The following is a 22,667-nucleotide window of genomic DNA, read 5'->3' as shown; positions in this document are numbered from 1 at the left end:
GTGTCCCTGGGGCAAAGAAGCCACCTCACAATGGATTCTGATCCTTTCGGGTGGAACTTGGCGGTCAGTTCTACCAGCTCTGCTGGTGTACATGGCCGGCGGAGGTGTGTAGATATTTTAAGGGAGGAGGCAGTTTCCTTGGGTCCTGCCCCGCTGGGTGGTCCTGTTGAGTCTTTATCCTGAACTATATCCCAGTGAGCCCGAGTTGCACCAGTGCCCTCCTCTGGGAGGGACAGTTCGACCTCCTCGTCTGATTCCAACTCCCATTCTGCTGTGGGGTCCCACTTACAGGGATTCCATTCCAACTGCATGGCCACAAGCTCCCTTGTTGGCCTTCTCCCCTGCTCTCTCTCAAAGCGGCAGGCTAGGTCCCGCAGCTGCTCACTGGCCAGGATGTCCTTATTATTAGCCTGTGTGACTCGCATGTCTCTTTCTAACTTCCCTTCCTCTTCCAGCATTTACACTCCTTTATCGGCCCGCATCTGTTTGGTAATAGCCTCAGGTAGGACCCGCAGGAAGGGCCATCCCACTGCGCTGCCAGTAGCTCCATAGTTTTTGGGAAACAATACGTCCCCTACTTTCAGTAGAAATTGTAAGAGGCTCACAGTCATAGTGGAAGTGTACCCTGATTCCCTTGGTGGGCTCCATGAATCTACAAGGCTTGCCACCTGAAACAATATGGGCCTGAAGGCCCACCCCAGATTCCCCCCACCATCAGGATTCCTCCCAGCCAGCTTCCACTCGGGCTTCCCCTTGGCAGACTCTGGATTTCCCCTGGATGCCCCAGTAGAGGAGGTTACCTCCACTGGGGTGTTTTCTGGAACATCCTGCCAGCTATGCCAATTTTAACAGGAGTTCCAAGCCAGGAACTGGCACCTGGGTGTTTGATATTCTGAAAAAACAAAACAAAACTAAACTAAACAAAAAACAAAACAAAACACAACACACCAGGAGGGCCAGCAGAGTGAGACATGCAGTTTATTACTCACAATACAACAAGGCTTCAGTACCTGGTCGGTTGGAGCTGCAGGAAAAGGCAGCCAGCCAAGAGCAGGCATTGTTTTATATGTGAGCAGAGGGAAGGGGGATTGCCTCATTCTGGGGAACAAGGGTCTTCCCAGTGGATGGGAGCCAGAAGTGCTGCCGAGCCAGTGTTGCAAAGGATGGGACCAGCTGTGACCGCCTGTGGAGCAGGGAGATAATGTCCAAGGGAACGGCCAAAGGGGCAGATAGTGCCCATGGGAGCAAAGGGAAGTGTCCTTGCAGGTAAGTACAGCATGGCAAACACTTTGTTCATTGTCCTCCTTGGGCTGCTGAGCCAGCAGTCCTCTTTCTTTGCTTTCTGTGTCCAGGAAGGGGCTATGTTTGAATTAATTTCACATCACTTCAGGTTGCATAAGAGACAATGAAGAGGAGACAAGTTAGATGGACTTAGGTTGTTCCCCTGTCTTATGTGGCATGAGAGATAAGCCAAGCCCAGAAAACAAAATAGATAGCTTTGGGCTATCTCCACTCCCACTTGATCATGATGTACTGTCTTTTTCATGTATTTATTTGATTTGCTAATATATCATTTAGAATTTTTGTTCTGTTTTCATCAGAGATTTGTCTATTGCTTTTTTTCATTGTTATCTTTACCAGGTTTTGATATCAAGGTTATGTTGGTCTCATAAAATTCATTAGAAAATATTCACTCCAGTTTTTTTTAAAGTTGGAAAATAACAGGTATTAAGTCATCTTTGAATGTTAGGTAAAAGTAAAGCTATCTTTTTTTTTTTTTTTTTTGAGGGTTTACTGATTGTTCAATTTCCTTACTATTGATCACTCCATTTACCAGTTCTTCATGATTTAGGCTAGGAAGGCTGTATATTTCTAACAACTTCTCCATTTCTTCTAGGTTATTGAATTCATCTTGTTCGTACTCTTGTTCAGTACTTTGGATTTCTGTGGTATTTCATTTAATTTTTTTAAAATTTATTTTATTTTTCCTGTAAATCTAGCCAAAGATTTGTAAATTTTATTAATCTTCTCAAAAACCATCTCTTTGTTGCATTCATTTTTTCTATTTCTTTATCTCAATTTCATGTAATTCAGCACTAATTTTAATTATTTTTTCCTGCTGATTTTTGGCTTCAGTTGTTCTCCTTTACCTTTTAAGATGTAATGTTTTTGTTTATTGAGATCTTTCTTGGTTCTTTTTATAGGCCTGTAATGATATGAACTTTTATCTCGTTACTACTTTTGCTATATCCTAAAAGTTTTGGTAGGTTGTATTTTTGTTCTGGTATATTTCTACTTATCTCTTGTTCTCTCATTTCTTCTGTGACTGTTATTCTTTAGTATCATGTTGTTTAATCTCCACATATCTGTGATTTCTTTTTTTGGTAGTTGATATCCAGTATAATTTTTTAAAATTTGTTGAAGTTAGTTTTGTGTTCCAATATATGGTCCTTATGAATGTTTCATGTGCACTAGAAAAAAATGTATAATCTAATATTATAAGATAAAATGTTCTCTAAATATGTCAAGTTGGCCTATGTGTCATTTAAGGTTGACATTTCCATATTAATTTTTTTGTTTGAATGACCTATCCATAATTGTCAGTGGTTAGGTCTTTACTTGTGTTTGTGTCAGTTTCTCCCTGTAGTTATGTTATAGTTGCTTCCTATATGTTGTTGCTCCCTGATTGGGAGCAGATGTATTAATAAATATTACATCTTTTTGATATATTGTCCCCTTTATGAAGTGTTCACCACTGTCTTTTTTTCCTTTATTATCTTGAAGTCTGTTTTATCAGATAGAAATATGGTTAAACCCATGTTTCTCTGGGTGCTGTGTAGCACTGGGAGTATTGTTTTCTACTCTTTTGCTTTGAATCTATATTTGTCCTTGCAGCTAAGATGTCTCTTGAAGGCAGCATGTGTTTGTGTGTTTGTTTGTTTTTAATTTTGATCCAATCTGATACACTGTACTTCATTATTGGTGAGACTGATCTGTTTACATTTAGTGTGATTATTGATACATGAGGACTTCCTCTAGTCATTTATCTTTTGTTTTCTGGTAACTTGGTATCTTCATTTTTTTTTTTTTTTAGCCTTGTGTTTCTGTTAAAGTTTGTGGTGTCCTATGGTTTTTCCCTCTTTTGCAATTTATTTTATGTGTCTCAGTTCTATATTTTTTAGTGTAGTTACCATTGTACCATATATATATATATATATATATATATATATATATATATAGTATCATTTTTCTTCTACATTATCTCCATTCCCCTTTGCAGGTTCAGATCTTTATACCCTCTCAGCTTTTATGTTTTTGTTGTCTCTAATTACCCTTATTTATGCGGAGCATTTATTTGTAAGTTGCAGTAGCTGTCTTCTCATTTTAAAGTGTGTTTTTTAATCTTTAATATGCGTAGTATTTGAGCTTATACCACTATGTCCTTAATAGGGTTTCACTTTCTTTTTTCTTTCTGTCTGTTAGTCATCTCGCTTATGGATATATATTTTATTGTCCTTTGGTTTCGGGTAGAATGACCCTTCTTGTTTGTTGTAATGCAGGTATTGTGATGGAAAATTCTCTCATCTTTTCTATGTTTGAAAAGGTCATTTATTTCTCTTTCATAACTGAAGGGGAACTCTGCTCATTATATTTTTCGTGGCTGGTAATTTCTTTCAATTAGCTTAAATATTTGATTCCACTCCATTCTAGCTTATAAAGTTTGTGCTGAAAAGTCAGGTGATAATCTAATTGTCATTCAGTTTTGACAATTTTAATAGAATGTGTCTTGGAGATGCCCTTTTTGTTGAGATAATTAGGTGTTCTGTTTGCTTCTTGGATTTGAGGGTCCACTCATCAGTTTGGGAAATTCTATTCTACAATTTGCTTGAATATGCTCTCTGTACCTTTCTTCCTCTCTATTTCTGGTAGACTTATTATTCTTATATTCTATTATCTTTTTCTGATGGTGTTAGGTGTTGTAGATGTCTTCATTTTTCACTCTCAATTCCTCTATTTCTTGGGTATCTTTTCCAGATTTGTCTTCAATATCACCAATTCTTTCCTCTGTCCGGTTAGCTCTATTTCCTAAGCATGCTGCTTCATTCTTCATCTATTTTAGTGAGTTCTTTGTTTCTAGAAATTTTCTTTGGTTCTTTTTTAGAGTTTCTTATCTTTTTAGTCAAGTATTCCTGTCATTCATTGATTTTGTTTCTAATTTTATCAACCTGTTGATCAGAATTTTCTTGCATCTGGTTTTTTTCAGCAGTGCAATCTTGAGTTCTCTATCATTTATATCAGGGATCCCCAACCCTCAGTGTGAACCAGGACCAGTACTGTGGCCTGTTAGACACCGGGCCACACAGCACAAGTGAACAGTGGGCGAATGAGAAAAACTTCATCTTTATTTGCTGCTGCTCCCCTGCTAGCTAGCATCACTGCCTCTGCTCCACCTCAGATAATTAGGCATTAGATTCTCATAGGAGTATTCATCCCTGGTTCCAAAAATGTTGGGGACTGCTGATTTACATCACATGTTTATATCAATTCAGTGTCATTTTCTGGAGATTTTTCATTTTCTTCTGAGCTGCCTTGTCTGTCACCTTGGTTGTTCAAGATGTTTGATGGACTATTTTTCCACCTTGGCCTAATGAGATTGTAATGTTTTTTTTTTTTGTTTTTTTTTTTTTTTTCAAGAAAATTTATAATATAGTTGTAACTCTTTAGCAGGTTGACAAGAGGCAAGAGGTTTTTCTTTTGATTACTAGCAGGTGGTGCCTAAATCTCATGCATTGTCCTGGATCTCTGTTTGGGGGTAAAAATGCTCTTTATTTCTTGGGGAAGTATGTGTTTCCTCTTCAACCAGGTTCCTTCAGTTCCAGGAGCAAGTGAGATCTGAATTCTGGAGTCCCTGAAGTGCCAGTTTTGCACCAGCAGCCAGTCGCAGTGCTGGGGGTTCCTGCTACTCTGGGAGGGGGCAGGCAGGCATGCACTGGGGTTGGTGGGACAGTTGTAGGATTCAGGCAGGGTCCTAACAATGGCGGATGCTAACACACAGCTCTCACCCTTCTGTAATCTGTCTCTGTCTTGTTCTCTGCCCTGGGATTTGCTGCGTGTGCTGATCACCCAAGCAGGACTGCTTGGGCTTTTGAAGAGTTAAAAACCACCATGTAATCTCTCCCACCCCTTTGTATGCATTCTGGGCTGCATTCTGCAGCACCTATCTCCATTTCTCTCTCTCTTTCCTGCCCCGTCTCATGCACTTTGCCCACCTTAAGATGCTCTGATGGGTAGATCTTTCATATGTGCTTGTGTGCAGGCTGGATATTGTCTGTTGGGATGTAGGTGTTCAGTTTCTTGTAATTTCTGGGAGAGAGATCAGCGGAAATCCTCCACACTGCCATACTTCTGATGTCACTCCTGACCTCCTTTACTCTTACTCTTCTCTTTATAATATTTTTTTGTTCCTTATTCACCTTCTTCATCTCCCAGACCACTATAGTTAAGCCTCCAGGGAGGCCTGGGAATGGAACTGGTCAAAAAGGGATCCCTGAGGAAAGGTCTACTCCCTGAGTGATGCGTTTTTTGGGGGGTGGTTCTTTTTTTTGTTTGTTTGGTCTGTTTCAACTGCAGGGGGCCTTCAGAGAAATCTGTGTAGACTCCAGACTCTGACCTCCATTTCCTACTCCAGGCCACTACCCAAGAATCTCTGACCTACATTAGAGAAGGGCCGCCCTTCTTTTAGCTCTGTTATACACCATCCATCCCACCACTCAGCATTCTTTCCTGGAACCTTCAGTTTTTCATGAAACATCAGAGCTGCTGGGTATTGAGGCCTTGGCACTTTCTGTATTGCCCAGGGTGGTCCAACCTCCTGAACACCCATGATCATCCAACCCATGGATGCTAATAATCAATTTTCTGATTAATACAGAAGCCACCTACTTGGTCCTGACAGATCATGCTGGGTCTTTAATCTCCAAGATTTATATCAGTATAGGAGTAGCACCCAAACAGTGGCTTCCACCCCACCCTTCCACTGTCACCTCCAATACTGCCTAATTTCCCATAAGTTTTTAGTTATGCCACAAAGTCCTACCCCCTTAATGGAGAGAGACTTAGTATGGCTCTTGGGATAAACCTCCAGTTCCTGAAACACCTCCTGAGAGCCCAGCCTTTTAATGTCCCTTTTAACCTCTAACCTTGGGTCAAAGGAAGTTCCTGCAGATCCCCTCCCAAACACTGCTAACCCTATAGTGTAGGGTAAAGAAATGCCTGGAAAATCTACTCAGTTTCCACCCCTGAAAATCGGGCTGAAAGAGATGGCAGGATATCCATGCAAATGCCAGTTTCCATTAATGCCAGAAGCTCATAGGAGGCTGAACACCCTAATTCACAAACTTATCCACCATGGACTAAGAGTCTTCTGCCAGTCCCCCTATAATCCTCCTATTCTATCAGTAAAAACCATCTGGAAAATATCCTATTGTCTAGGATCTAAGGGCTATTAATGAGGCTGTAATTCCCCTTCAACCTATTGTTCCAAATCTACCTTAACTCAAGTTCCTTCAGATGCAAAATGGTTTACAGTGTTAGTCTTTAAGGATGTTTTTTGCATCCCCCTTCACCCTGAAAACCAGCCATTGTTTGCTTTTGAATGGACTGATCCTAACACTCATGAAGCTGCCCCCTACACCTGGACTGTCCTTCCACCAAGGTTCCAGGATAGCCCACACCTCTTTGGGAAAGCTTTAGGATGAGACCTTTGGGAACTCCAACTACCCCGGAAACAGGACTCCAATATGTTGGTGACATTTTAATTTGTAGCCCCACTAAACAATATTCTGATGCTACTGCCATGTTGGTCCTCAACTTCCCAGAAGAAAAGGGCTGCCACGTATCTCCATCTAAGGCCCAAATCTCCCCTCCAACTATTAAGTATCTGGTCTATTATCTCACTTCTGGGTCCCTCTCCATGGATTGGGAAAAAGCCATCCTAAATGTGGTCATTTCCCAAACTAAGAGAGGGAAGAACCTTCTTGGGGATAGTAGGTTTTTGCAGAATTTTGATTCCCAGGATTGGGTAATGGCAAAGCTCTGTCTTTGAGGCAACTGAGGGACATGTTTCAGAGCTGTTAGATTGGAAGTGGGGACTACAGAGAGCCTTCCAGGCCTTAAACAGGCCTTGACAAAAGGACTGGCCCTTGGACTCCCTAATCTAGAAAAACCTTTTACTTTATTCATGGCAGAGAGACAAGAGAATTGCCTTAGGGGTCGTCAACCAAAAGCTAGAAAATATCCCAGGCCGGTAGCCTATTTTTTTGAACTTTGTTGGACTCAGTTGCCAGTGTGAGCCACAGCCATGCTAATGGAAGCCTCTGAGCTTACCCTGGGGTAATCCCTTGAAGTCCATACCCCCATATCAGTTCCAAACTGTCCTGGAGGCCAAAGGACACCACTGACACCCATCCTCCTGACCTTTCTCTAAAAGTATGCCAGGCCCTAAATCTTGCCACTCTGATGCCTGAGGGAGCTCCTGAAGACCAGGAGGTCACTCATTCCTGCACTGAGACAATTGAACAGTTTGTTTGTTTGTTTTTTCTTAATTGGCCTGACTGAGAAGATCAGGCCCTGGAGAATCCAGATGAAGAATACTATTGACAGAAGCAGTTATGTTGGACAGGAAATCAAACGGGCTACATGTGCTATCAGCCTTCATTCAGCACACTGTAGAAGCCAATTCTCCCACCTGGCACCTCCACTCAAAAGGCTGAAATGATCTCTCTCATCTGTGCCCTGGAGTTAGGCAAGGACCTGAGAGTTAGCATATACTCTAAGCATATACACTCTATGCTTTCCTTGCCCTACACACCCATGCAGCCATGGACGGCAACTTTTAAATGCGTGACATTCCCCTATTGTGGGTCCTGAAATCCCAGGCTGCTAGAAGCTGTCAACCTCCCTCAAAAGGCAGCAGTCCTTCCATGCAAAGGACACCAAAAGGATGCCACTGAGCTCCCCAGTGGAAATTCTCTTGCCAATACAGGGCTGCTAGCTCAAGTGTCCCCACGATGGCTTTAATGCCACAGGCCCTCTGCTTGCTTCCCACTAAGGATCAATGGAAAATGTTAGAAGCCCCCATGATTCCCTCCACCTGGGACATGATGCTATTCAATCCTTTTAACTAAACTATGTCATGCCACTTGATCCCTTTAACTATTCCTAAGACCATTAAAGAGGTCATGTAGACTTGTATCCTTTGCTCTGTCAATGAACCCAGTGGGAAGGAAAAGCCCCCTCTGCTCTTACATCCAGTATAGAGGAGAGACACTTTTCAGACAAATGGCAGTTAGATTTCACTTGAATGCCTCCTTCTCTGGGTTACTGATACCTGCTAGTATTTACTATCTTCACTGGCTGGATAGAACCCTTCCCTACCCAGACTGAAAGAGTAGGTGAAGTGGCTAAGGTTCTTTTAATGAAATTACCTCAAGATCTGGACAGCCTCAGGACCTCTAGAGTGACAACAGCCCTCACTTCCTGGTCAAAGTCACTGAACAGCTATCTCAGGCCTTAGGCATCAACTATCACCTTCATGCTTCCCAGAGACCACAATCTTCCAGTGAAAGGGCCAACTACCTCTAAAGAAGATCCTGGGCAATTTATGCCAGGAAACTTCTGAGACCTGGCTCTGGCTTCCCCCTGTCCTAAGGAACAGGGTCTCCTAAGTCCAACTTAAAGTTAAGTCCTTTTGAGATGTGTATGGGAAGCCCTTCCCATCCTCCAACATATATTTTGACTCGGAGGTGCAGAATCAACTAAAATACATTATCAGTTTGGGACAAATCCAACAGGCCCTCCACAGATACCTCTGTGCATCTCTTAACCATATCTCCTAGAGATTGGGTACCCTTAAAAACTGGAAGAAAAAAGCTCTTGGTTATAGAAAGGACCACATCAGGTTTTCCTCATCACATGCACCACAATAAAATTACAGGGTCTACAGTCCTGGGTTCATTTACCGGGAATAAACACTTTCTACCCAAGCTCTTACAGGAACACTAGATAAACAGCTCACCGGTGGGCCTCTAGAGGCCCTAAAACTACTTCAAAAGCAGAAGCAGGGGTCCCTCTACATGACTAACCAGAAGGCTGCTGAGGTCTTGTACCTGAAGGACAACCAAATCTGGGGCTCAAAGCTCTGTTAATAGAATGAGACAGGAGTTGGGCTATTTAGAATAAGCATTTATTGTTGGAGCATCTATGATCTGAGAAGACAGCATGTTAACATCTTTGCTTTCTCAGTATGGGAAAAACTAGGCATTATTCCAGGGGCTATGTGATTGTTCTATAGGCAGAGGAGTCTGTTGTGCTTCATGGAGTCATTCATCTGAGAACATAGTCCTTTGATGGAGTTATCAACCCAGGAACAAAGATGGAAATACTCTGTAAAGGATGCTAGACCGGAAAGATTGTCAACAGTAAGCCATAAAGGCATTAATCATTAGGTTTGGGACAACTTTCTATGGCAGCGGTTGTTCCAAGCTCTACGTCAAGCCGTAGGACAAGGAAAAGTAAAGCGGGGACACTGAGACCTCTACTGTGGGGTCCCACCTGGGCCCTTCACTGTTCCTTCCACCCTTGCTTGGATTTCTTTTGGCTCTTGTCATTCTTTTAACCTGTCCTCCCCCAACCCCTGCTGCTGCCCCAACAGGAACTCATCTCATAAACTACTTATATCTCAGTCAGAGTCTGAACTCAAGACTATCTGCTTTATAATATCTATCACACGTGGTTTCTTCCTCCTGGTTAGGCTTGACCTCCTTTCTAGACTACGTGCATAACGAAGTAACTCTATCAATACAACCCTACTCCTCTTAATTCTAATCTATACTCAGCTCCGAGAATGGGAATCTGATGTTTCATAAACTTTCCTAACATTATAGTAAACAATCCAATTGTGAGACGTTTGTCAGGCTATGAAACATAGTTTACTGTACATTACATGTTTCCTCCCTTTGTAAGGGCCTTTAGTAACTTTAATTCTACTCCTCTTTGGTCCATGCTTCTGCAGTCCTCTTTTTAATTTGCCTCCTCCATTTTACAGCAGTTCCACATGCTGCTGTTGAAGGAATTCAAAGTGATTCCTTCAGAAGAAACCATCCTGGAAGGAAATCTGAACCCCCTTAGACAAGGCAGGTTGAGATTTTCAGTTCCTGGCTAGGTAGGGACAACATTCTATTTCAGCATGAAGTAGCTACAGAAGCCCAACCTCCAGTACCTCAACACCTCATATGATTATGGGTGTGAAAACCTCAGGGGGATTTAAGAGACAGGATATTTGGCTTAGGATCATTTCCCCTCCCCTCCAAGATGCATCTCTGTAATTTTCTTTAGTCCCTAACTTAGCCCTCTTCCTGTTTTCAGTTGTGAGAATGCGGTATATAACTTAAGATCCAGAGGCAAGATGGATATCCTTGGGACTGTCCCCACCACCCTCTCTGCCACAAGGATAAGCATCTAGACTCTTCCTCTTGTCTCTTCTCAGCTTTGGTTAATCATAATATTGTATTTTATTACCTTTATTGCAAGTACAGGATACTCAATATCTCTGCCCAAGAAAACAAAAACCCCTACTCCAGAGAGCTCCAGGAGACTCTGTGACCTGAGAGCACTCTTGTGTTCACTTTTACTTCGTGCTTTTCTGCTTGCTCTTTTATGCCTTTGAGTTTTCTCCCAGCAGAAGTCAAGAACCTGGTGACTGGACCTCCATCCAGGTTGGGTGGGTACTCCTTTGGATTCCCACGTCGTGGAGCTCTAGTATCAATCAGTTCAGTACAGAACGATTACATAGTAATTTAAGTAATGAAAATACAAAATACATGTTTTTAGAGTAGATAAATGTTTTCTGCTTAAATATTTACCTTTTCTTGTAAAGTTTCTTCAATTTTTAAAGGGTTTTTAAACCAGATGTGATAAAAAAAAAAAAGTCTGCTACTCTACATTAAATACGGAAATGAGTTTCATCATTCATGAAGTAATTAGTTACATTTTATGGATTCGCAAATTTAGAAATAGAAGCTACATGAAATTTAAGTACGTTAAAGTCGTCTTTCATTCAAGCATGCAAGAGCACTTTGGCAATATAGTCCTTTTCCACATTCAAATGAAGTTCTAATTTTTTAAACGGTTTGTTGATTAGTCTGGTGTCAGTTTTTTACGCTTCCTTTAGCGCACATGCCAATTTAGACTGGCAAGGGATTTTCATTTTACTTAAAAGGTCGGGGTTTTTTTTGTTTTTTGTTTTTTTAGTAAAAGCAGGGGCTGCTAATTTTATCTTCTCAATCTACTGAAATGAAGAAAACATTTACTAGGGGCTAGGGTTTGGCGTGGGGGGTGGGGAAGGGGAGGCGGTCTGAGGCCGTCTGAACAACCGGAGCAAACTGCAAGGCCAGTAGCGGCGTGAAAACGCGGTACGTCTCCGGAGAGAGCCCAGGAACCGGCGCAGCACAAGGGAGGTAGGGACGCTAGTTAGTACCTGAACCTGAGTGGGCTTTACAGCTGCGGGGACCGCGGCGGCAGCGGCGGTGGCGCGTGGACGGCGGCAGCGGCGGGCGGGAGCGCGAAGGAGGAAAGAACGTTCTAACAGAGATTCCGGTCGCCGGAAACCCTCTCGGAGCGAGGCAATTAGCTTCCCCAGACGCGGGCGGGAGCATAGCCGACAGGAGGTGCAGGGGACCCACCTAGCTGTGGGGGCCCATCTACACTTCCACATTTTCCTGGGTCTCTTTCCCGGGCGGTGACGTTACGTGCTGACGGCGGGCCCGTACCAGGGAGCCGGGCCGCTTTTTGTCAGCTCCGAGCTCGGCCCCTCCTCCCTCCCTCCGCCCGCCCCGGGAGCCGGAGCCCGGCCCAGTGCTCCAGAGAAAGGCGGCCTGCAGCACCCGCCACCGTCGCCGACCACCGGCAGTCAGGTCTGGTGAGTGTGTACTGATGCCGCAACCGGAGGCGGCCTGGTCCGGGTCTGCGAGGCGCCGTTCCGCCCTAATCAGAGCGGCGTGGTACATGGCGCCGAGCAGGCCCCTAGAAGGCCGCAGTTAGGCCCTGGGAGGATCTCGGCTGCCCCGAGCGGCAGCGGAGGCGCGTTCTTTAAACGGGCGGGGTTGGGGAAGGTTTGGCCAGTGGCTGCGGAGGCGTCCGAAGGGCCCCGAGTCGGCCCCGCACTGGGGTTAGGCTTGCCAAGCAGGCAAAGACTGCAGGCGTGAGGTGAAGGCCTCAGGCCTGCCTGGCAGATTTTTGTTATGTAAATATTAGCGAGGGGGGAGGAAAGGGGGACAAGATGGCGGCGGCTCGGTCTCTGCTTCAGGGGACTGCTTGGAAGGGGTTGTCGGGATGTGAAGCCGCCATCTTGAAGGCGGTGTCGGAAGAGAAAATTCCTCTTTATTTCATGGGGGGTTTGGAGAGCGGGTGGCGCTAATGGCGGCTCCAGTGACGGACCCAGGATGCCCAGCAGCGCATGCGCGGGGAGGGGTGCCGCTCACTCGCTACCGTGGCCATTGCTCTCGCCGTCATGATAGGCCCTAACCACTGTGGGGTAGCGACTGGCTGTTTCCACTGGTTTCTGAGCTACTATACAGCTCCAGGTGTCCCGTGTTTTCACCGAGCTTGTATGCCAGTGGAGTTGATTGACAGTATGGCAGGCGAAGAATCTGGGTCCACCAAGGCAGTTGAGACTCGTAATGCGAATTTTTTTTTAAGCTAGTACGTGGCTCTTAGGCTGCTCCGTGCAGTTTTCCAACTCTTAGCTCCACCACCCCATCTAAATTAACAAAAATTTGATGGCGAAAGGTGTCACCGCTTTTGTTCAAAAGAGGTAAAAAGTTTATTTTGCAATTTGAAAGCGGAGGAATAAACACTTAATTGAAAAGTTTCTTTAAAAGCTGTGTTTAAATTTGTGACACTTCACATTGCCTACTGTAAACGGTGGAAAATTTTAAGTTCTCTTAAGTATATTTTTCTTCTTTGAACTACAAAATACTGTATGACTTACTAATTTAAGAATTCGGGTGCTACGTCCATTTTCTCTTATTTAAAAACTCATAAGGAATAGTTGCATTACAAAAAAATAAATACTGCTCAACTTTGCTGGTGAACTCGTAGGCTAATTGTGATCTAAGTAGTGGGCTAATAAAGATGGAAGTGGCTTTTAAAATGCACATACTGATTGCGAATTCACTGCTTAGCTTTTATGGTAAGGCGACGTCTGCATTTACAGTACCAGGAAAGGTTAAACGGTTCTTCAAGTATGTCACAATTTGGGAGTTATTGAAAGATGGGTATGACTTTGTTAGATTGAGGTTAGAGGAGAAAAGGCAGCTGTATTCTGAAGTTTTTTATAGTTAACGATATAGCACGGTTGGTGGAGGTTAGGGGAGTAATAGAAATTGGGCTAGTAAAGGTAGTTTGTGAAAGTAGCTGAGTGATGAAACACTTGAGCTGTGGTTCATGTTCATTTAGCAGTTCTACTTCCAACCATGTTATTGAAAAGTTTCAAAGTCGAGAAGTAATAAGTATTTTTTTACTAGAAAATTATCGATATCGTTCCTACTTTTTGAATGGTTTGTCTCTTCTTCACTACTCCTTTTTCCTTTCCTAAATTCTCACTTTTGCTTAGAAGTATTGTAATTACTATAGTGAACACAACCTTTGAAAAATAAAGAGGTGATTTCAGAAGACGGTTTGAAATGTAGGTTAGAAGAGTAATTCTAAAAATACAGTGGCTTTCAGATGGCTTTCTGCAAACTTTTCTCTTTCCCCTGGTGGAAATAATACTATGTAAATAATTTTTTATTACTATTTCCTAAGCCAAGCTTTAAAACTTGTGTTTTCTTTAATACATGAATGTCCTCTATGCATACATTCAAAACAAACAAACAAAAAACCCCAACAAAAAAAAATGGAGCACTTGTTTTATAGTATTTTATAATATAAGAAACAAGTATTCCATTTTCCTGTCCTGCATCAGGTCAAGCAGTGATGTTGCATGAGAAAGAGTCTAATGTTTATTGTGAAAGGCCATGGTTAGAAGAGTTTGAGATGTTGGATTGCAGAATACAGACTAGATGATGAGATGCATTTTTTCCCCTTGTATTTTAACATTTCGGGAATGGATATGTATTTTATAGTTAATGAGGTTCTTGAATCATTTTTGTCCAGGCAGTTGTCATGATATATTTATCCCTGCCTACAGTATTCATGAAGTGTTCATTTCTTATCACTTCAGATAAGTTACATACATTACTGGATACTACATTTTGCAGTCTAGTTGTGAAGTGTAGTTACTTGTATCTTGACAGATGGGAAAAATAGAGAAGAGCTCAAAAGAAGATAGAATTGTTGCTGCACAGAGTAGTAGCAGCAGATGTTCCAGTGCAGAAACAGTGGATGTTCAAGATTAAAGTAGTGTAAGTGTATAATTAAGAAGACGGGTAAGTGTTTAATGTTAAAGCATTTCCGTCAGAAATGGTTAAGTACTGGGTGGTGAACACAGTGCAATATACATATAGGCCTTACTGCTAAATCGTACACCAGAAACTTTCTGAATTTCTTTAACCAGTGTCACCAGTGTCACTGTAATATGAAAATAAATAAAATGGTTAAGTACAAAATATTATTGTGGATAAGTTATTTTTCAAAGCAACAATTTATGAAATATAGGTCTTTGTTACTACACAATGTAACAACGAACAGTTACTAGATTATATTTTGCTTCATTGAGAGGAATATTGAGGAGAGGTACATATCAAAGAATCTAAGGAGTCTTGACATCTTTTTAAATATAGTAACTAGTGACTTTAATATATTATCACTTAAATTATAAAGTGTTCCAAAATTACAGGATAGCTAGTACCTCCTAGATATGACAGATTAAATTATAATATTTTATATTTGCATCATCAACTTTTAACTAAAGAAATGAAATCCTGCAGATCTGGTTAAAGGGTTTCTCACGTTACATTCCAGTTGTCTTTTTTTCTTCCCTAGAAGAGTAAACAGTGGCCTTTGGTATTTGTATCTTAAATCTGTGTTTTAACTTTACCATGTTACATGTGCATCTAGATCAGTGGGTCTTAAAATATGGTATAGGAATCCCTAGGAATCTGATAACTTTTCAGAGTGCCTGTGAGAAGAAATTGTTTCATAATAATACTAAATGTTTATCTTTTTTACTGTTGTTCTCATAAATGTAGTACACAGTTGATAACTGATGTTTCAAAAATTGTATGAGGAAGTAGATCCAGCTAGGGTGATCTAGCTGTTTTTTAAGGTAGACCTTGAGATTTGAAAAAATAATTTTGAAAATATTTTAATATTCATGTTAATATTAATGATTTATTAGTTTAAAATGAGTAAATTAATGCACAAACTCACAAATGTTTTGTCTGTATATTGAGCCATGATGTAAAATTTATTTTTTTCCCATGGGTCAGGGTCAGAAAAAGTTAGACCTTTTGTATAGCATGGTCCTTGACTATAGATAATTTTCGTAATAGTAATGTTAATAGTATAACTTCTGAAAACAGGAGCTCTTTTAAGGTCTCAGATTTTAAACTTACAAAGGAGTCCTGAAGTGAAAAAGTTTGAGAAATTACTAACCTGTTTTATTGTTACTTATATTCTAGTGATAAATATGTTCTGGTTTATTTATCCATTCATAGGTACAGTTAGAATTTCACTTGGTGGAAATTTAAAAACAGTCATACTGTGGAACATACATGCACATGATTCTTTTCTATTGGGGTTTTTGATCTAAATGAAATTGGTATATTGAAATATATGTGTTGTCAACCTTACTAGAGATTGCCAATTTCTTTCCTCAGTGGTCGTACTTAATTGACATTAAGTTTTCTGTGAGCCTCTGTTTCTCTGTATCTTGCCAAAGATTTAACAGTTCAATTTCTTCTAGTCTTTCAGGGATTAAAGACTTTCTAATTGCCATTTTACCTGTATTGATCAGATTACTTGTGAGGTTGAGCATTTCATTCTGGAGTATTTGTTTATTGGCTATATATCTTTTTTTAGTATTGTTCGTTCCTATTCTTGACTCATTTTCATATTGGGTTGCCATGTTTTTCTTACTTTACTGGTATTCTCTGAGTTGTCTTCAACTTTGTACGTGACATTTTATCAAGTAGAACTTAACATGAGTTAATTTTTTTAGTCTTTTTATATATGGCTTGTGTTTTTTTTCCTGTCTTGTAGATATTCTCCCCTAACACAAAGTCCTTCTGATTTTCTTTAGTACAGGTTTTAAAGTTTACTTTTTATATGTTTATCTAATTTTATCCTTTTTTTTTTTTACTTGGATTCATTGACTAGTTTAGCCTTTTCCCACTATTTGTAATTCAGTTTATGAAGTATATTGAATTCCAGTGTTTGCAGTTGTATTTCTAGTTTATTTTGGCTCTCACTTTTTATTTAAATATATATTTTCTTTAGAATTGTTTTAGCTATTTGGCTCCTTTTATTTTAGGGTTATATTTTTCAATTTGGAAAGTTCTAAGATTTTTATTAGCATAAAATTGTTAGATTTTGTAAAGACAATTATGTAGATAAGTAGAGATAATATGCTGTTAAAGAAAAGTACCACCATCTGTTCATTTTCTGTAGGCCTTTTATGTCCTTTGATAGTCTTCCATAACATCTAATTTTTTCTATTATCGTCAGTCATTGTAAACACTTAAATGTGTGCTGGCACTGTTCTCAGGCTTTACTAATATATTTTAACTTTTAAATCCATGTGTTAACTCCCTGAGATAAGTATTATTTTGAATTCTATTTCTGATATGAAAGTCCAAAACCGCCAGAAGGTTATATGTTAGCAGCATAACTAAATGATGGGGCTAGGGTTTTAATTCTACTATCTGTCTTCATGTCTATACCAATTCTATACTGTATCACTTTTCATAGATATCTTGCAGAACTCCTAACTCTTGGTAATTGTTGTTACCATAGTGAATAACAATTTTTGAAACTTGCAATGTTTGTAATTTATGTAACTATTTCTTCAAGTATTGATCTTGCCATCTTGTATGATAATATGCATAGTCACATTCATAGATGATGAGATGCATTTTTTCCCCTTGTATTTTAACATTTTGGGAATGGATATGTATTTTATAGTTAATGAGGTTCTTGAATCATTTTTGTCCAGGCAGTAGTCATGATATATTTATCCCTGCCTACAGTATTCATGAAGTGTTCATTTCTTATCACTTCAGATAAGTTACATACATTACTGGATACTACATTTTGCTAATGTATGTCAGCATTACCTCTGAAGGTAAAATTGCCCTTGGAGGAAGTTTAAAAGCATTTAGAGGCTGGTTTGATTGATTTATAGTTCAGTCATAGGATACTTTCTCTCAAAAATGTAATGTAGTCTGGTCATAGTTGTCTGTTTTAAGTTTTCCAACTTTGAATAGAAGCTGCTTACCTTTAGCAAAAAATGAGAAATGACTGTTATGAAAAGTAAAGTGCCAACATCATAATTTGCACAGTAGGTTTCATTGTCTTAAAAGAAGGTGGGGATCTTGGGAAGACTTGAAGACTTGTCAGGAGGGCAGTATTTTTAGAAAGTCAGTCTTTGAACAACTTTGAAAAGAAAAGTGAGCCAGAGGAGCATCCTGAATGTGAATCTCTTTGGTTGTATTTTTTTCTCTCATGTAAGAGTGATAGGACTTTTCCTCCTGTCAAAGAGTGATGTATGATTTTTCAGATTCTGAATAAGTCATACTTAATTCCAATGTATAAAAAATAAAAACAGTAACAAACTAACATTTTACTTGGTAATGTTTCTTCTGTGTAAAGTAATGGTTCCTCTGATAATTGGAAGCACGTTAGAAACAGTACTGCTATAGAGATTAGAATGAAATATAGTCCTGCTATAATTGTTGATTTTTTTTCATTTTCTCTGTAGTTGTATTTTCTGTAAGTAATGATGTTTACACAATATGTTTTAGGACTTTACAAACAACTTTAATGTTAATTTGTTTCTTTTTTGATACTTTTTCTTTTACTATAGCCAGTGTTCCTATTTGATTAGACTTAAGTAGTGTTTTTATTGATCCTACCTGCTCATAAATCTTTTTTCTTCTGATTTATTTGAATTTATTCTGCCATTCCTTTTTAAGTGTGTATGCATGCGCATGTGCATGTACTGGAGGCTTAGCTCAATATTTAATTTGTTTTTACAGTATATGCATTTAAAACTATAATTTTTTTTAAATTGTAGATGAATACCGTGATTTTTGACATTAATTGGGATTTTTATTAACGCTCAGTTTAAATGTATTGTGGTTTTCAAATTATTTTTCTCATTACCATGATATAATTCAGAAGGCTTTTATTCTTGTTTTCAAATGTATGAGTTTATTTGTTAAGTTCTATTGTTGAGTGTATAGGTTAAGCATTATTACTTCTTAACTGACAGTGTTGTCCTTTTAACATTAAAAAATACAATTCAAACTTGCGATACTTAATTGTCTTAAATCTATTTTGTCTAGTAACTACATGACTTTTTTAAAAATTTAAAATTTTTTTTGGTTAAATTTATATACCTCTTTTTCCTGTATTGCGCTTTAGGTTCACCTCTTATAAAGAGTGTGGAAACTTAAAAAAATAACAAGTTATAACATTTTTTAAAATCTCATTTTAAATAGGGGAAATTTTAAATGTTAAAATAACTTAAGGAGCAATTGTAAAATAAGCTGATTTTTAGGTAATTTTAAAATAATCTAATAGATTATTATTTAACTGATTTGTTTAATATCTTACCATTTAAAAAATCTTTTATGTCTACTGCCACATATATTTTCTATTTTCTAGTTACCCTTTGTTTCATTTATGTTCATTGTAATGAATTAGCTCGCTTCACCATCTTTTTAAACATTTTTAGAAATTTTTTCTATTTTTATTCTTTCACTTACTGTGCTTGATGGTTAAACATGCTTAACTTGATTTCAAGCAAAGCAAGTTGATCACTAACTCTTAAAATTTCTGTTTGAAGGTAGCTTTTGGTGGCTAGGAAAAATGTGGGGAGTTCAGCTTTATCATTTCAGATAACAAAGTTTAAATGAATGGATAAGAAACAAAGGTGGTTAAATCTTAAGATGAAGATAATTAAAGCTAAATTAAAATATTAGAGGAAAACCAAATAAAGAGAAAGAAGTGTTAATAATAGTGAGGTTTTTAAAATGTAAAACATCAGCGTATTATTTAATATTTTCTGAGGATATTTTATATTAAAGTTTAGACTATGAAAAAGTTTTATAATACATAGTGACAAAATAGCTCAATATTTTATCTCTGAATGAAATATTAATTATGAAATTGCATGTTTCATTTTCTAAAATACAGATTTAGTTGTAATCTAACAGTGTACTAATATCTGAATAAAAAAAGGAATCAAGGGATGTATTTTGGCACGATTTTCTGACGTAATTGTATGATACCACATTGCAGTAGTTGTACTTTCATATTGGAATGGCACAGTGTGATAAGGAGACTATTCAGGGATGTTAGTTTTCTGAGATCTTTTGCTAGGTTTAATATTCACATAATTGTCCTTTAAAAAACTTTAATGCTAGTTCTTGGGGTTTTCTGTTTTTTTATTTGTTTTCCTGGTTATTAATTAGTCTTCCTGAAAGGTTTTTAAGTCTTTTCCACTTCCACCAGCTTTTTATACACCTGTGAATTTAAATTTTCCTTTTAAAATATAATTGCTTTGTGTTTACTTTGTATTGTAATGTTTAAAGAACTTATCACACTGATTAACAAAGATAGTGTGTTTTGAGTGGAAAGCAGAGTTTATCAGGGATGAAAAAATAAATTTATTAGTTGAGTGAACTATTAGATATCTTTTAATATATACAATGTAGACAGTTAAAATATGTATGAAATTTTAAAAATATATATTGTCAGCAGTTCTGATTTTTGTCTTCTTGTATTCCCATGACGTGTACATGTATCATCCTTTACAGACCATTGGTAAACCTAAATACATTCATCCTTAGGAGTTTTGTTTCCCTTTACAACCATTAAAACTGCTGAGACTCGGGTTATGAAGTTTAAATAACTTAAAATAGGCTTTAGAAGATACTATAAAATAATTGAAACTTCAGAATAAGTGAACAAAAGGATTATAAAGGTAAAGTAAAAAAGATAAAATGTATATGAGAAACATAATTGATTATTTGAAGTCCCTGTCGGTCCTTGAGCACATTTCTTAGCATTTTAAGGTTCAGTTTTCTTCATTGGAAAATGACATTGATAATTTACCACTAATTTGGGTAGACATTGTATGAAATATTTTATGCAAAGACCTCAGCACAATTTTTGGCATCTAACAAATTATAAATGACAGTGTTTTTTAAGGATGAAAGCAAGATAGATTAAGCAATAATACAAGTTTAAACAGGGTTAACACTAGACTTCTATTTCTGACTTTGTTAATAATATATTAACATTCATTACTTTATTATAATAATATAAGACCTAACAAATGTTAAATTTAAGGATTTCTAAACTAGAGTGATCAATTGGAAGAGTTAATATTTTAAAGACGTCAGTTTTTCCAGGTTGATCAAAACAGATTAATACAAGCCCAGTCAATTCCAGTGGGGTTTAAAACACACACACACACACACGTAAAGATGAATTTACTGCAGATCCCAATACTTTAAAATTCACTAAGTTAAACTCAAAATATTAATCTTAGAAGCAAATTATTAACAAAAAGAAGGGGTATAAATGTAATTTTTTAAGTGTTAGTAATTTCCAGTATTTAGGTTTTAGAGAAATAGATTCTTTTACTTATAAAAGTATATAAATTGTTAAGAGCTTTTTGTAGAAAGCATTTGAACAATAGCTGTCAAATTTTAAGGTCATGTGTTCTGATTCACATGACTTTAAATTTCCTGTAGAGATAGACCAAAATGTGACAGAATCGAAAATAACTGTGCTGGGTTCATTACAGTATTGCGTAATGAAATGTTGAGAAAAAAAGTAAGCAATATTCCTGTGTTTCATTTTGAACTTGGCTAAATAAGTGATGGTATAGCCATGAGAAATTACAACTGTGTAAAGGGCCAATTATAGAAGTTTTCCACTTTTCAAAAATCTAGAAGGCTATGAAGCATCTCTTAATAAGTCCTATTTCCTGGGAAAACGAACTCCTCTGAGAACCGTTAAAGTCAACAGTGTTGAGTAGTTTATGTAAAATGCAGTATTACCTTACACTGAGAAGTAGAAGTTAAATGTCTTGCTCTCAAGATATCAAACACGATTTAGAAGGGTTTGTTTTGTTTTGTTTTTTAGGGGTTGTATGTATTTACATTCAGTCATATGTGACTGACTCATAAGACTGATGATCATGATTTTTAAAAAGATGTTACTGTGAACAGAACCCTCTCTTATGCCCTTCCCAGTCAGTATTCTTTCATCTCCAAGAAGGAACTACTTTTTGTCACCATTGATTTAGTGTGCTTGTTTGTGAACTTCAAATGAAAAAAAAAAATCATAAAACATGTAGATCTTTGTGTCTAGCTTTTCAGAGCAAAATTATGTCTCTGAAATACACTTATGAAATTGTATATACCAATTGTTCATTCTTTTTCATTGTATATAATAATCTGTAATAGAAATATTACCCAATTTATTCTGATATTGATTAACATTTAGGTTCTTCATAGTTTTTACAGTTTCATGTTCTTATAGACATGTACATGCTTTGGTTCTAGTATGTTCACTTTATACTTAGGCATGCTGTATCTGTAGCAGTGTAACTTGCTAGGATTTTAATTGAATGCAGAGGTTAATTTAGGGAAATTGACATTACTGATGCAGTGTTTTCAGGAACAAGATAATTCTCTATTTGGGTTTTTAAAACAATCATAGAGTTTTCAATTTGCCATTGGGATATTCCTTTAAGTGTTATGTAAAAAAAGATATTGTTTTTAATGATATTAATTTCATACTGCTATGCTTTTATGAACTGAGAGTAATAGATTTTCAGTTGAGTCTTCTGGTTTTCTGGGCCATATAAATTATGATAGAACCTTAAATTTCTTTACCTTACCTTATTACATAGATTAGCAGTATCCAGTGTTAAAACCAGCAGTATTAAAGGGTATCTTAGTCTTATCTCTAACTTTTATAAGAATGTAGTAGTTCATCTCTAAGCTTAATACATGGTGTTCTTCTTTAAATGGTAATAACGTTCTTCTATTTACATGAGTAACAGAACACTGGGAGCATACTGGTTTTGAAATGTATTTTTAAACACTTATTCAGTTGGAGTGAATATTTTAAGTTAAAATTAATGTTCAATATCAGTTTTTAAGTATCTTTTGAGAATATCATAGTTTTTCTCTTTCAGCCTGTTATATAGAGGCTGTTTGGCTCCATCCTTGATTTCTTGACTCATTCTCATATTCATATTCTCTCTCTGTCTCTCCCTCCCTCCTTCCCCCTCTCTCCCTCATTCTCGTGCGTGCGCTCACTGTGTGTGTGTGTGTGTGTGTGTGTGTGTGTGTGTGTGTGTTTTCAGATGTTGGATCTCATTTGCAAACATTTGACCTGTGGTCATAGTAATGGAGTTAGGTATTGGT

The 22,667-nt window shown here is 38.1% G+C and overlaps 1 protein-coding gene across 15 annotated transcripts in view; it reads left to right on the top strand.

The window, feature by feature from the left end:
- Positions 1-22,667, top strand: part of LOC107508184 (eukaryotic translation initiation factor 2 subunit 3, Y-linked-like) — a 94,936-nt gene that overhangs the window by 48,937 nt on the left and 23,332 nt on the right. For 3 of the 15 annotated variants that reach the window (XM_036235655.1, XM_036235656.1, XM_036235657.1), the window contains exon 11: positions 14,355-14,462. The exons of 8 other annotated variants lie outside the window; for them this stretch is intronic. In XM_036235655.1, the coding sequence (XP_036091548.1) occupies positions 14,355-14,456 (102 nt within the window). In that variant the 3' untranslated portion in view covers positions 14,457-14,462. Of the gene's footprint in view, positions 1-14,354; positions 17,822-22,667 lie in introns of those variants that run through there. 4 more of the 15 variants (XR_004955512.1, XM_036235654.1, XM_036235653.1 and 1 more) reach the window with 2 other exon arrangements.

The sequence above is a fragment of the Rousettus aegyptiacus genome, unplaced genomic scaffold (assembly GCF_014176215.1).
Source record: "Rousettus aegyptiacus isolate mRouAeg1 unplaced genomic scaffold, mRouAeg1.p scaffold_m13_p_19, whole genome shotgun sequence".
Classification (NCBI taxonomy): Eukaryota; Metazoa; Chordata; class Mammalia; order Chiroptera; family Pteropodidae; genus Rousettus; species Rousettus aegyptiacus.
Note: the sequence above shows the minus strand (reverse complement) of the source record. Positions and strands in the feature narration are given on the sequence as shown.